Here is a 16,494-nt window from a genome sequence, read left to right as displayed (position 1 = left end):
GGAGACTACAATGCATGTATTATATCAAGGGTCCCAACTTTATCTCTTAATTCTTGAACTATGTTGCCTCAATAGGAATACTAGCTAGTGGATTCACCTAGATGCTATGTTCATGCTTTGGTACTACCTTGTCAAGTAGTCCACCTTCCTTCGGTGTAGGGTTACATTCCATAGTAGCTCATATTGTCTATGTCGGTTAAGGCATGATATTACAAAAAAGTAAAATTCACTAAACGAATGGACTCTAGCTAGGATGACCTAAGGGGTTTAGTTTAGTATAGGTAGGGGTATGAGGCTCTAACTAAACATTGCACTAATTATCCCTGAGGGAAGTCTTAGGAGGATGGTCTTATGTATTTATATGCTTATAAATATAAATGATACTATATTATGATTGGTTTCACTTATGAATATGTGTTTGGTCTGTATTGCTAAAGTATGATGCTACGTACTCTTAATGATATGCTATGTGAACTTGAACATTGATTATGGTTCTTGTTGGATTTACTATATTGAGTAAGGTTATGGGGTTTTGCTTAGTCATTGCCCTAGTTGACTTAATGATGGTTCATGAGTAATTGTCTTGCTTTGGTTATGATGTTATGAACTCTTATCGATGCTAGTAGATATTATAACTTGATGATAGAGTTGTGTTGACTACGTGCTCAATTATGTGATATGCATGTTTTCTTGACTAGATTTAGTATTGTTGGTCTTTTGATGTACATGATCTTGACTTAATGAATATGTCTTATTGATTTGTATGATTTTCTTGAATGCTCATAAGTCTTTCTAAAGTAAATTTCATACTTTAATAAAATGTCTCTTTTTAGGATAATTTTATGTTGTGTGTTCATATGTCTCATACGTAGTAAAAGTGATGTAATAACCCCATTTTCTCTCTTTTCCCCAACATTTTAGGTTTTGGTCGTTTAAGGCTGTTGACGACATTTGAAGGAAGACTTGGATTCTCATCCTCCAAGTTGAATAGGTCCTCACTACTTCAAGGACAATGCCATTTTCTTGATTTGGATATTGATTAGTCTTAAAGAAAATATGTTCATTCCCTTTCATTTGAGTACTTAAGATTGTATAGCATATATGTGGGTTTTATTGTATTGTTGTATGTTCTATGCCCAGTTATTATACTCTTGTTTATATGGTTATGAGATGAGACATCCGGTTTGAAGACTATGTTATATCTTATATATATATATATATATATATATATATATATATATATATATATAGTGTATAATAAAGGTAGAAGACTAAGTAATCTTCTTATATGAAGGGTCTATGTATACTCGATATGAATATACATATTATGTGTATGAAAGAGGTCTCTGTAAACCTCTTGATAGATAGAAGAAAAGTTTATTTTCTGCATTTTAATTTATGAATGTAATGATTTAAGCTAAGAGGCTAGTCTTAGTCCTCAATGAGGACGACGACGCCGGTTAAGTCTAGGGGGTGCTCCCCGAATGTGAAAAACTTGGTATCAGAGCATGAGGTCGAATATCTTTAGAGTTGACTTCTCATTTAACCATGTATACATAGATTATTGTTCAGAATTGTGAAGCGCGCTACACTTATGAATCGGAAATTATAAGATGCTAAGGAAATTCTCCTTTTTGGAAATATGATGTCGTGCCTCGAGAGTGTTAAACCTATATGCCCTTAGTATCTTATCCTTTTATTGTACATATAGGCAATGAATACCGGAAGTGAATACTTAATGAAGAGATTGACAATGCGGAATCTCCTCCTCGAGTCAATCAAGTCCCACCTCTTGAAGAAGTTGCTAATGATGACCAAGCTCTGATCAATCCTCCTTCTTTGACGGATGGTGATGCAATGGATGACTTTCTCCAAATGGCCCAAGCCATCACTACTCAAGCTCAAGCCATGATGGCCCAAGCTAATCAGGATGTTGTACTCGAGATAAACCAATATGTTTGCACCATGGCCTCCCGTTTGAAGGATTTCACAAGTATGAATCCCCCTACTTTATATGGGTCCAAAGTTGAGAAAGACCCCCAAGAGTTCATTGATGCAACCTACAAGATCCTCTATGACATGGGGTTGACTACTACTATGAAGGCCGAGTTAGCCACTTATCAACTCAAAGATGTTGTGCAAACTTTGTATGTTAAATGGAGAGATAATAGTCATTTAAGAGGTGGACCAGTGACTTGGGAGATTTTCAAGAAGGATTTTCTTGATAGGTTCTTTCCTAAGGAGAAGAGGGAATCTAAAGTGGAGGAATTCATCAACCTTCATCAAGGAGGTATGAGCGTACTTGACTACTTTTTGAAATTCACTAAATTATCAAAGTATGCTCCTTCTTTGGTTTCCAATCCTAGAGATGAAATGAGTTGCTTTGTGATTGGCATATCGGATGACTTGAAAGAGGAATGTAGTTTGGCTATGCTACATGATAATATGAACATTTTTCATCTCATGGTTCATGCTCAACAGGTGGAAGAGACAAGGGTTAAAAGGAAGAGTAGGGATACCAAGAGGGCAAGGTCTTTTGAAGGTGGTTCTTCAAAGGGAAGGCTTGACATCCAAGACTATCCTAGGTTCAAGAACAGGACCTCTAATCAGGTTCCTTCCAAATTCCCCAATGCCCGTTATGATAGGGTGTCAAACCCTAATTCTCAAAAGGGAATAGCTACTACCTCACAAAAAGGAAGCGAACTTGTGGAAAGCGTGGCAAGAGTGGACACTAGGTTAGGGATTTCCCAAATATGAAGGCGCAAGAAAAAGATAGCAGGCATACTAAAGCTAGTAGTTCTAATCTAGATCCTACAAAGAAGAATCACTTTTATGTACTTCGCTAAAGGGGTGAACAAGAAAGTTCTACCAATGTGGTCATCGGTATGTTACAAGTCTTCTCTATTGATGTATATGTTTTACTTTATTCGGGTGCTACACTATATTTTGTTACTCCCTTAATAACTAGAAAGTTTGATATTTTTCTCGATATTCTAAATGAATATTTCATGGCCACTACTCAGTAGGTGAGTCGGTGGTTGCAGAGAGGGTACGTAGAAATTTTCCTATAATGTTATCCAATAGAGTTATTCATGTCAAATTAGTAGAACTTGATTTGGTCGATTTTGATGTCATCATGGGGATGGATTGTTTGCATGATATTTATGCTTCTATTGATTGTATTACTAGAATTTTCAAGTTTAAATTTCAAATGAACCCGTTTTAGAGTGGAAAGGGGGAAATTCTATTCCTAGAGGTCGTATCATCTCTTGTCTTAAGGCTTGTAAAATGATCTCAAAGGGGTGTCTATATCACATTGAAAGAGTCAAATATATAGACTCCAAAAATCCTCCCATTGAGTTAGTCCTTGTAGTTAGGGAATTTCCGGAGGTCTTTCCCCATGATCTTCCAGGAATCCCTCCCGAACGGGAAATTTATTTTGGTTTTGACTTTCTACTGGATACCAATCCCATTTTAATTCCTCCTTATCAGATGGATCCGACCAAATTGAAAGAGTTGAAGGCTCAACTCAAAGATTTCCTAGACAAAGACTTCATTAGACCTAGTATTTCTCCATCGAGTGTCCTCTTTTGTTTGTAAAGAAGAAGGATGAGTCCCTTAGAATGTGCATCGATTATCACAAACTCAATAACTATTCAAAACAAGTATCCTCTCCCTCGGATTGAAGACTTTTTTTATCAACTCCAAGGGGCAAGCTACTTTTCTAAGAATGACTTGAGATCGGGGTATCACGAATTGAATGTTAGAGGTGAGGATATACCTAAAATGGCATTTCGGACTAGATATTGTCACTATAAGCTCTTAGTAATGTCCTTTGGTCTCACTAATGCCCCGGAGGGATTTGTGTATCACATGAATAAGGTTTCTCAAAGTTACCTAGATTCATTTGTGATTGTCTTCACTAACGACATCTTGGGTGGTGTTCCAAGTACTTAAGGAGAACCAACTATTTGCCAAGTATAGAAAATGTGAGTTTTTGTTAAGGATGGTGGTGTTTCTTGGTCATATCATCTCTAGTGAGGGAGTTGAGGTTGATCCACGGAAAACCGAGGCGGTGAGACCACTGACTCTGAATGACATTAGGAGTTACTTAGGTCTAGCGGATTATTATATTTATCGATAGTTTTGTGTCTACTGGATCTCCCTTGACTACTTTGACCCAAAAGAGTATGAAATTTGAGTAGTCGGAAGTTTCAGGACCAAAGTCTAGACCCCAGACGAGACCTGCATCATTGACCTCTCAAAGGTTGCAGACAAGCCTACATACGTCATCGTTAATTCATCTTGGTTAATTTTAGCGGAAAATTTGAACTTTTTGTTACTTAACATTAATATAAGATATTATACTTCAACTCATAAATGTTCAAAATCAACAATCTAACATTAAGATCATCAAATGAAAGAATACTTGCCAAAATAATACCAATACAATGTCTGAAATAAGATGAGAAAGAAATGCTAGTGGAACATACACAACTAACTCAAACCTATATCTCATCTAGAATATAATGGCAATAGTCCTCAAAAGCATTAGGGCCTACCAAATTCGGATGAATGCTCCATGTCCGAATAACATCAGCGTCGACTTGTAAGTTCTAACGTCAACCTATGCCTACACCTAAAAATGTTGAGTTGTATGTGATTAGTAAACACTTCTATTAAGTATTGGTATATGCAAGCACACACCAAGGACACACATGATTAAGAAGGATTCTTTACTGTGGATATGAATTATGGAAAGTCAAGTCAGTGGACATGCAAATTTTTGATTAGGAAAGTCATGCCATGAGAGTAACATGCATCACCATACTTATCATTTTGCAAACTGCACATAACATATTACACATATCATATCACATAGTTCATATCATTCTTTCATATGATACGAGACCTTGAAATCATGGACTTGACATTAGGACTTCCCAAAATGAGGGTTCAACATATGGGACCGCAACTAGGGAGCTTTCTTTAACAAACACAGAGTCTGCTTCATTCATTCATACGTACTTAATTTTCATTCTTTCATATACTAATGCAGCCACCAGTCATTCCTAGGTTGTAGTTTAAGACTCTTATCGGGTTCGCTGTGCAATGACAAATAATAACATAGTGTTATTACTTAAGTCTATCTCACCTCTTGATTATCCTATGCTAAAACCTTTGGTATCGTTCATTTCATTATGTGCATCATTTAAGACTGACCTCATTCTCTCTTTAGGAATTTTAACCTTAACCGACATGTATCATGTGAGCATCATGAAATCTAGTGTGTAATCCCCACATCGAAAGAGGTGAAATCACCGGCCAAAGTGAACCAAAACATTCTAGTGTATATACAAAATTGAACCCTGCTAGATCCCTATATTGGCAGCATAAGTTCAATGACTAGGAGATATAAGGAGAGCCATACCCGGAATGACGGATAGTCTCATCTCATGAGACTGACTTGAACCTCTGCCTTTCCCTAAGGAAGTCATCATCAATCATAGCTAGCCTATCGGTGCTCAGTATAAAGTTCCATTACATTCAACTCATACATCATAGAAGCTGGCTTCTAGCATGAAGACATCATAGCTCATTAGATGATTTATCATCTCATCATTAGTATTAAGTATGCATTAACTTCAATACATTCATTAGAGTGTTTATAGAGACTGGTCTTTTCAGTAGCATTATACTCTCATAGGTGAGTACGTTTTGGTAACATTTTACTTAGGCTCATTTCAGATTGCTCTCATCTTTCATATTAGCCTCTTATCATATTGTCACCTCATTCATTAACTTTAACACATTTTCTTTTCATAATTACTCACCCCTTCACGTGAATGTTCATTTCATCATATGTCAATGGACTTGGGAATCTAGTGTGTTTCACACTCTTACTTAACCCTTCTAGGGTTACATCATTTTATCACATACATCTTAGGCTCACTTACTTCTAAATGTATGGTAGACTTATGAGTCCACACATACAAGCCATGAGGATTCATTCATAGTTTGTCTAAGTATTCATGTTTACCCAAGATTATATGGTACAAGACTTATGCATCTTGTAGATATGCCAATATATTGATTTTGATCTTTAAAGGAAATATTCGTTAAAAATTTGTTTATGTATGACTTATGTGTCAATACGGAATTGGTAGAGGGAACCCGATTTTGAATCCCTTGAACAATACTTAATCTTATTTTAAACTTGATAATTGTTTTTTCAGATTAGGGAGACCTAGTTCGATTCCCATCAACCCCATAATATTTATTTCTTGTTCTCCTCTCCTTTTCCATTTTGAGACAATAAGGTTGTGGGTTCAATCCCCCACAATCTCATTATTTTTCGTTTAATCTATCTCTAAATTTTCTCACGTATCCAAGAGGTTGTGGGTTGAATCCTCACTCTCCACATTTATTTTCTCCATTATTTTTCTCTTAACTCTCTCATACATTCAAGAGGTTGTGGGTTCAATCCCACTCACCACATCTATTTTTCCTTTCATTTTTCTTATGAAATTTTTATGTAATTTTCATTTGGTGAAGTCATGGGTTCAATCACTAATGACCTCACATTTAAATTTTTTTTAAAAACATAAACTAACTTTCCTCATACTTGGCCGAGACTACAAATTTCCAGCAAGCTGGAAATTTGATCTCTTCCAAGCCATTTTCCTCTAATTATTTGTTGATTTTTTTGTAGCTTTCATGTAATTGGTATATTGGGTTTAATCCTTAGTGATCTCACTTATTTTACATTCATTTTTCATTGCATTTTGTACCACTTTGTTTGGCCGAACAAAACCTACCAAATGCTGGAAATTTGCTCACTATTTTCAGCTTCTTTTCTATTATTCATACGTTAATTCTTAAGGAATTTCGTGGATCATTTGGAGCATATTTAAGTGTAATATTTTTATGACTATATTCAACCAAGAATTACCATTAAATCCAGTAACATTACACAACTTTTCCTCATGATTTACACACACATTCGCACAAAAAATTCAAACATAAAAACATATCATTTTTAAGGCTTAATACCGAAAATCATGTCACGTATTGCACATACATTTTTCATGAAATTTCGGCAAACATACTTCATCGTTCAAACAATTCTGAAAACATAATCATGAACACATTATTACGAAATTCACACTTCATACCTAATCTACCAGCAAACATACCAACCTAAAATCAATGATAGGAGCTAGTGATAGGAAACATGTAATGGGAAATAATCCCAGTTTCGAAATATAATTATCTGAGTCTTAAAGGTCTCTTAGGAAAGGGACCGAGACTAAAAAACCCGTACCTGATTTTAACGTTGTTCAGCACTTCAACTTGCTGTCCAAAGCTTCTCTAAATTCACATTCAATCTGGAAACTTACACCTTACCCGACTAGCATATTACATTTTTCTTAACATGTTTGGATTGCTTTCTCGTTTTTGTTTTGAGTGCAAGTTCTTAAAGTGTGAAGAACTTCTGTTTTCTGGTTTTTTTTCTCACATTTGGAAGCCAGAAAGAAAGTGTGAAATTAGAGATAGATAGATGTGAAGTACAGAGAGATAAACGTGAAAAAGGTGAGTGGCTTAGGATTAGGTGAAGTAATTTAGACTTAGTCAACTAGAACTCTTTTAAACTTTGAAAATATGATTTAATTAGTTTAGTGAAATAATGATACTTCCCTTAGAAAATCAAATTATAAACCTCAATTGAAACCACATAAATGTTGCTTCCGTCAAGGTTCAAACTTGTGACGTCCTTATCACGAAAATGGGTCGCTCCGGGTCGACCCGACCCAAACCTCCCCTTAATTAATTAATAAATAATAATAATCTTATTTTCTTTTTTCTTAAATCAGCATTTAAATATTAATTAATTAAATTAATTCACCAATTTATATAATCAAGTTAAATTGTTGCTTCCACCTAGGTTCGAACTCGGGTGGAACAAGATTTTGCTCAATGGGCAATATCGGTCCTTTCAACCCAAAAATTTCCCTCCACCTTATTAATTAAATAATTAGTTACATATTTAGGGTAATTATGATACTAACCTTAGCAAAGTAAAAGACCATTTTACCCCTAAACCCCTAAACATAAGATTTCCCCTTATTAAGTTCATTAAAGACTCATCCTAGTAAATCTTCATATTTGGGAGCCCTACATGGTTGGACCCAAACTTTACTAGATAAACTAACTCCCCAAGTTAGTTGGCTTGGATGTTGCAAGGGTTCAGAGGTCTGGTTTTATGCACATCAATACGTGTGAACTTGTCTAATTGGAGGCATTCTTCACACATTAAGCATTAGTTAGCATATTCATTTTTAGGGTTGTTACAGGAATCATGTGAGAGAATTTTTCAAATATTTTAAGATAGGCTTACTTTCGCTCCTGTGTTGACCTTACTGGAGGATACCAAGGGCTTTGTTGTATATTGTAATGCATACCGTGTGACATTTGGGTGTGTGCTTATGCAACATAGGAAAGTAATATCCTATGCCTCTATACAACTTAAGGTGCACGAGAGGAACTATACAACTCATGATCTTGAGTTAGCGGCTATGGAATTTGCCTTGAAAATATGGAGACATTACTTTTATGGTGTCCATGTTTATGTATATACCAACCAAAAAATCTACAATATGTGTTTATTCAAAAGGAGTTGAATCTCTTACAAAGAAGGTGGTTGGAATTTTTGAAAGATTACGACGTGATTGCCCTCTACCATCCCTTCAAGGCCAATGTGGCTGCGGATGCTCTATGTCGTATGACCATGGGTAATGTATCTCAGGTAGAGGAAGCAAAGAAAGAACTAGTGAATGATGTTCATAGGTTAGCTAGATTGTGTGTTAGATTGGAAGATTCTCCCAATCGTGGTTTTATGGTCCATTATAAATCTAAGCCATATTTGGTGGTTGAGGTGAAGTCCAAACAACACCTTGATCAAACATTGACGGATTCTGTGCTTAGTAAGCTTAATGATTCATTCTCCTTAGGGGGGATGGAGTCTTGAGGTATCATAGAAGGTTGTGTATTCCCAATATAGATGGTTTGCAGTACCGGATTCTTGAGGAAGATCATGGGTCCCGTTTCTCCATTCATCCAGTTTCTACAAAGATGAACCATGACCTTAGCGAAGTGTTTTGGTGGGAAGGCTTGAAGAAGGATATAGTGGAATTTGTTGCAAAATCTCCAAATTGCCAAGAAGTAAAAGCCGAACACCAAAAGTCAGGTGGTTTACTCCAAGAAATCCAAGTTCCTACTTGGATGTGGGAAGACATCAATGTGGATTTTGTTGTAGGTTTGCCTTGGACACAAAATCAATATGACTCCATATAGGTGGTTGTGGATAGGTTGACCAAATTTGCTCGTTTTATTCCCATAAAGTGTAATTACTCGATGGAGGATTATGCAAGGATCTTCATAGATGAGATTATGTGTCTCCGTGGCATTCCATTATCCATCATATCGAACAGGGGCGCAAAATTCACATCTAGGTTATGGAGGTTATTCAAAAAAGGGTTGGGTACCAAGGTGAAGTTAAGAACCGCTTTTCTTCCTCAAATGGACGGTCAAGCAGAGCGTACTAGTCAAAAAATTGAGGATATGTTTAGATATTATATCATTGATTTCAATAGAAATTGGGATAATCAGTAGCCTTTGGTTTACTTTTCTTTAAACAATAGTTACTATTCATCTATATCTATGTCTCCTAATGAAGCCTTGTACGGTAGGAGATGTAGATCTCCAAATTAGATGTTTTGAAATGAGTGAGTTTTAACTTTTGGGTACCAATTTGATTTATAAGACTTTGGATAAGGTTCATATCATGAGGAATCGCTTGGAAACAACCTATAGCCAGCAAAAGTCTTATGCCGACCATAGGAGAAGAGAATTACAGTTATAAGCAGGAGATAAAGTGTATCTAAAAATTTTGCGTATGAAAGGGGTGGTGGGATGTGAAGGAAAGGGAAGTTGAGTCCTCGTTATGTGGTCCCATATAAAATCTTGCAAAATTATTCGTAAGGTGGCATATGAGTTAAAATTGCCTAGTGAATTGGCTTCGGTCATCCGGTATTCCATGTTTCTATGCTTAAGAAGTATATCGGTGATCCCGAGTCCATTCTTCCTATTGAGGGTATTGGTGTACAGGAGAAACTCTCTTATGAGGAGGTTACGGTTCAAATCCTTGATAGGCAAGTAAATAAGTTAAGGTAACACAAAGGTTGCTTCACTAAAGATGTTATGGAAGAATCACCTAGTTGAGGGTGCAACATGGTAGGTCGGGGCTGGCATGAATTCTCGTTACCCTCATCTATTTGATAACTAAGGTAAGTTATTCCTACTAATAATGAAAATAATGACTAAATTTGAAGTAGCTTTTATTTTTGGTGAAGTTTTTCAAAAGTGTTCTAGTTACAGTAAAGTATGCCTATAGACTTTAAAATTTTGCAATCCTTCTTGTTTTGAGTTTATGTTGTGTATCTTGGTATATTATGCCTTCATGAACTGTATTGATCATGTTTATATGTGTTGAAGAAAGTCTTGGCATAGTGAATAAGCATGAAATGAATGTTGGAACTCTTATGAGTTGAAGAAAATGATGTTTTGAATTTCTATGTTAAAAAGACCATGAGGTTATGTTGATTTTGATTGTGACTCATGATTTTATATGTTTTTTTTGGTTGGGATGCTAGTCTTGAGTCTATTCCTTTGTTTTTCAAAATTTTAGTGTCATTCGGGTACGAATGATTCTAAGGAGGGGATAATGTTAATACTACGAAAGTCTAATATGTGCTCTAGAGCCTAACATACGTATCAAAAGGTTTATACATTGTTTTAAGGCCAAATATAATGAATATAAGGCATTTAGGAAGTTTAGGAATCAATACGTCACGGAATGTCCATGATGTCCGTTAACTAGTTTAATGAGGTGCTAGTGTGCCTTAGCCTATTTGAGTAAGTTTTAAGAGTCGGAAAATAAAGAATTTTTGTGAAAGGGAGTATAACTTGTATTAGATTTAATTTATAGTTAAAACTTTTGGGTACCACTCAATTAGGACCAATCAAGGTCCCTTGAGGAGGACCCTTGCATTTGTGTCGAAGGCTGCCTAAGGCAGTGCCCACAAACGACTTGCCACCAACGGATCGTGGTCCAAACGATGGGGCATCTATTTCCTCTATTGATGGACACTAGAAAATTTTTCAAAGACTATTTTTTACCCAGTGTCTTACCAAAATGATGGACCAACAGGATGGAGGGTCCTATGGTCGTCGATATACAAACGGGGCGTGGACGGGAGTCGTCTGTGATGCACTATTTTTTCTAAACGATTTTAAGTGAGTAAAATTAATTGATTAAATTTATCGTATAATTAAGTTAGTGAATGACCTATATAAAGACCCTAACCTAATTAAAATAATCTAAACCCTCATAATTTCTAAACCCAAATAGCTCCTCCTTCTCTCTTCTTTCTCTCTCCCAAGTTGAAGAACACCATAGAATTCAAGGTCAAGGGGTTATAGGGCTTATAAAAATAAAATTTCCTCCGTCAAACTTCATCAATCAACAAGGTATGGGATTCCTTTAACCTTTTGGACCTCTTTTCCCAAAGGATTCCTACAAATTGATTACAATATATGAATTTTCATGTAGGTCTCTTTCAATCTCGAAATTGAGCTTTCAATTTGATTTGTTTATGGTTTATTTTGATTGTATTTATTATATTATGATTGTATTACACTACTGATTGATGGATTGGTCTAGTTTGTACAAGATGACCTTTTCCCCTTAACCCTAGGTTGTGATTTTGAATTGAATTATCTAGTATTGATGTAATTGGCTTGGTTTATGTGTGAATTACTATCCTACGATATTCTTGTGACATGTTATGAATAGATTGAGATTAATTGTAGTCCTAACATGCTAGTTCTTGATAAATTGACCTAGATTGTGAAGTAGATTATGAACTTGATCTAAGTCTCTAATTCTAGGCTATGAATTAGTGATGAGTTGTGGTATAATGATTCAATTGGCCTTGTCATTATGGTGGTTACTATTGTGCGATAATATTAAACCCATTGTTTGGTTGAGTTGAGGGTTGATGGTAAGACCTTGATGATGGCATTGTGAAGGAGATTAAGTATGTCTTGTGATCTCTATTCTTTAATTCAATTATGGTTACTTGTGATTGAGTGATGATGTTGTATTGAATTATACCTTATATTAAGATTGATAGGGTTGGAATGATGTTGAATTTAAATATCTTAACTATGGTTTGTGAGGTGTTGGCTAAAATCTAAATGTTATAAGAATGGTGATAACTTACCAATGTGCCTTATCATAAATGTAACATTTCAAAAATCTAAGACGTGCTCTAGAGCCTAACATATGTGTTATAATTTTAAGACACTGTTTTAAGATCTATTTTAATGAATATAAGTTACGTAGGAGGTCTAGAAACCAAAACGTCCAATGACGTTCATCATGTCCGAAAACTAATTCAATGAGGTACTAGCGTGCCTTAGCCTATTGACTAGATTTTACGAGTCAGAAAATTATGAAAATTGGTGGAAGGGTGTTTAACACATATTAGAGTTAGTTCATAGTGAAAACGTCTGGGCACAACTTCCCAAGGACCAACCAAGGGCCCTTGAGGAAGACCCTTGCATTTTAGGGTCAAAGGACTGCCCAAGGCAGTGTGCATAGACGAGTGCCATTCACGGGGCGTCGATGGCCGTCGATGGACACTTAGTAAATTTGTCCAAAGGTTCGTTTTTATACTCTCTGAACTTAGCAATGTATGTGCAGAACGGAGGAAGAAGTGGGCGTCGATCGACCAACGATTTGTCTATCGTGGTCTCGTATGTGAGTACTGTGTTTTACTGCACGTTTTCATTTAGTTCATTTAATTAGTTGTCTTTGTTAGGAGGTTAATAAGGGGTTAAAGGAGGTCTAATTAACTTAGTTAACAACCTATATAAATCCCTAGACTAAATTAGACTAACCTAAGATCTTATTATTCAAAAACTCAAACTCTCTTCCTTTTCTCTTCTTTCTCCATGTAGTTGAAGAACTCCATTGAAGACCAAGACCGGGGAGGGTTTAAGGTCTGCAAAGGTTCAATTTTCTCCATCAATGTTCATCAATAAGTAATTAATGGAATTCCTTTCACCTTTGAGACCTCTTTCCTCAACGGGTTCCATCAAATTGATTTCAAAAGTTGGGTAATTCAAGTGGGTTCGCATCCAATACGAAATTGATATTGTAAATTGATTTGTTTATGATTTATTTTGGATATTATGAATATATTAACATGTATTATAACTTAATTATGATATATCTTGATGGATTGGTCATGTTTTTAGAAGATGACCTTTACCCCCTTAACCCTTGGTTATGATCTTAATATGAATTGTGTAATGTTGGTTCAACTTACTTGTTTATTAGTTGAATTGCTACTATATGATGTTATTGTATCAACCATGACTAAAATAGGGTGAATAATATTCCTATCATTCTAGTTTTTAAGTGATTGACCTAGTTGATGACTTTGACCTATATCTCTTGTCCTAAGCTACAACCTAGTGATGAATTCTGATGTAGTGATTCAATTAGCCTTGTTAGTGAGTTGGTTATTGTTTTATGATGAAACTACACCCTAAATGAATTTATTTAAGGGTTTATGGTAAGACTTTGATGATGGATTATGAAGGAGACTTGGTAAGTCTTGTGATCCCTATTCTTTACTTCAGTTATGGTTAATTATGATTAAGTCATGATGTTGTATTGGAGTATGTATTGTATTAGGATTCATAGGGTTGGTATGATGTTGAATTGAAAATTCATGACTATGAATTGTGAGGTACTTTCTAGTATGTAAATCTTATAAGGATGGTGATGATTTACCAATGTGTCTTATCATCATGTGAATATGTTAATGTGCTAACCTCACCAATAGGAATTGTAATAAAAGGAAAATACTCATGCAATTATTATTGAGATATGATAATGATGAATATACAAGGATTATACCCTATGAACTATATTAAGTTGTGATGATTAATAATGACATTTCAAAAGGGACTTAGCTTAGAAACGATGAACTTGACAATGGGAAGTGATGACTTTCCATAGAGGAAGATTCACCCTATAGTTCCACATGTGGTGTTGACTCCCCAATAAGGGATACTCATCTATTGGATTCCCATAAGTGGAGGCCACAATTGCCAAGTGGTATGTAGAGGGATTATACCTATCTCTTAGCTCTTGAACTATGTTGCCCCAAGGAAGACTAACTAGTGATTAAACCTAGAAAGCTACGTTATGTTTGGTTTTACTTTGGCCGGTAGACCACCTTCCATCGGTGTAAGGTTTTACAACACCGAATTCCACACTTATATCTTTGGTCTATGTCGGTTAAAGCAGGTGTTTCCTAAACGAAATTGAAGTACAACACAACTAAAGGGAACTAAGAGGTTTGACTTAGCCTAGGTAGGGGCATGGGGATCTACCTATGTCTTGCACTAGTTAGACTTGAACGGAACTTTAGAAGGTTGTTGATATGTATGTATCTTCTTATAATGGTACATTATATGTATATGATGATATCCCATATTTTTGATGCTATATGATTATTAGGTTCACTTATGAATATGTGTTGGTCTTCATTGCTAAAGGATTTTATATGTGAACTTAATGACATGCTATGTGAAGTTTGATGTTAGTCATGGTTATTGGTGGGTTTACTTGATTGAGTTAGGTTATGGGAATTTGCTTGGTGATTGCACTTGTTGACTTAATAAGGGTTCATGGGTAATTATTGTCACGACCCAAATCGGATCGCGATTGGCACCCACACTTACCCTCCTATGTGAGCGAACCAACCAATCTAAACCTTAACTTTTCAATATAATATCAACAGAAAGTAATGCGGAAGACTTAATCTCATTAATAAAAACCAATTCAATAACTTTAATAACTTCTAAAAACTCAACAACTATTATTATCCCCAAAATCTGGAAGTCATCATCACAAGAACATCTACTTCAAATTACTAAATCTAAGAGTATCTAAGAAGCTAAAAAACATAAACAGCTAGTCCATGCCGGAACTTCAAGGCATCAAGACACGAAGAGGAGGATCCAATCAAAGCTAGAAGTATTATCTCACCCTGATATCCGGAGTAATGAAGACAGGCTAGATTTACGGTTGAGTTGAAGACGTCAGTACGTTTGCTACAGTCCACAAATAACAAAGAAAGAAACATACAACTAGGGGTTAGTACAAACACAAGTACTGAGTAGATATCATCGGCCAACTCAAAATAGAAAACAGTATATATCAGATAACATCATAAAATCAGCTAATATCCTTAGCATGCAGCATTTACCATTACCATCACCCTTGGTCACAACACCAAGCACATCAATGAGGACTCACGCCTCCTCATCATACTCATTTGGGAACTAGGTTCATTAAATTGAGTATATTAACATCTCTCAAGATTCATTATCTTTATTCCTCTCATGTTGGTACGTGACACTCTGCTCCTCATATACTATTCTGGTGTCGGAACGTGACACTCCGATCCTCATTCTATCCTGGTGTCGGAACGTGACACTCGATCCATATTCTATCTTGGTACCGGAACATGGCACCCAATCCATATACTATCCTGGTGTCGGAAGGTAACACTCCGATCCTCATATATTATCCTGGTGTCGGAACGTGACACTCGGATCCTCATATACTATCCTGGTACTGGAACGTGGCACCCGATCCATATATTATCCTGGTGTTGGAACGTGACACTCCGATTCTCATATACTATCCTGGTGTCGGAACGTGACACCCGATCCCCTAATCTTACTACTTTCATTCTTCAAGCCTTCTTTTATACCAAGGCATCATCATTAACAAAGTAGATTAGGGTTTCTTTTCAAGATTTAGGATTCAATAGCTTCATCATGCTTATCTTATCACAATTTCATAATCACATTCATGCAAGCATACAATTAAGCATATAGAAGGGTTTACAATACTATCAATACATATCATTCGCTATTAAGAGTTTACTACGAATAGCACAAAAACCATAACCTACCTCCACCGAAGATTAGTGATCAAGCAAATAAATTCCCCGAAGCTTTGTGTTTTTCCCCTTCTCGATCGATCCTCTCTCTCTCTTCTTGTTCTTTCTATTTTCTTTATTCAAACCCTCTTTCTTTTACCCTAATTAGCAATAATTAAGAATAAAAGATGGCAATAATAACCCACTAATTAACTTAAGGTTACCTCTTTTTTCCCCCAAGTAATTTGACTTATTAACATTAACCCACTAACTTTATAATTAAAGCAGGAATAGTCAAAAACGTCCCTTAAAATTTTTAAAGAAATCCGACCCATCCTGGGATTACGCAGCCTGTGACGGCCCGTCGTGCCTGCGACGGTCCGTCCTGCTGCTCCGTCACAGAGTT

At 35.9% G+C, this 16,494-nt stretch overlaps 1 protein-coding gene across 1 annotated transcript; it reads left to right on the top strand.

Moving 5' to 3' along the window:
- Positions 1-1,857: 1,857 nt before the first annotated feature.
- LOC138339440 (uncharacterized) lies at positions 1,858-9,354 on the top strand. Its single transcript, XM_069291037.1, has 4 exons — positions 1,858-2,735; positions 7,529-7,593; positions 8,718-8,847; positions 9,012-9,354. The coding sequence occupies exons 1-4, from the start codon at positions 1,858-1,860 to the stop codon at positions 9,352-9,354; spliced, it is 1,416 nt and encodes a 471-aa protein (XP_069147138.1).
- Positions 9,355-16,494: the final 7,140 nt, after the last annotated feature.

Source organism: Solanum lycopersicum, chromosome 11, assembly GCF_036512215.1.
Source record: "Solanum lycopersicum chromosome 11, SLM_r2.1".
NCBI lineage: Eukaryota > Viridiplantae > Streptophyta > Magnoliopsida > Solanales > Solanaceae > Solanum > Solanum lycopersicum.
This window is presented reverse-complemented; position numbering and strand designations above follow the sequence as displayed.

What these genes read in the sequence shown, in the direction of transcription:
- LOC138339440 (XM_069291037.1), top strand. Translation starts at nt 1,858, where the DNA reads ATGGATGACTTTCTCCAAATGGCCCAAGCCATCACTACTCAAGCTCAA. An exon ending in GTGGCAAGAGTGGACACTAG is followed by an intron (nt 2,736 to 7,528) that starts GTTAGGGATTTC and finishes CACATTTGGAAG; the next exon opens with CCAGAAAGAAAGTGTGAAAT. An exon ending in CTAGTGAATGATGTTCATAG is followed by an intron (nt 8,848 to 9,011) that starts GTTAGCTAGATT and finishes CATTCTCCTTAG; the next exon opens with GGGGGATGGAGTCTTGAGGT.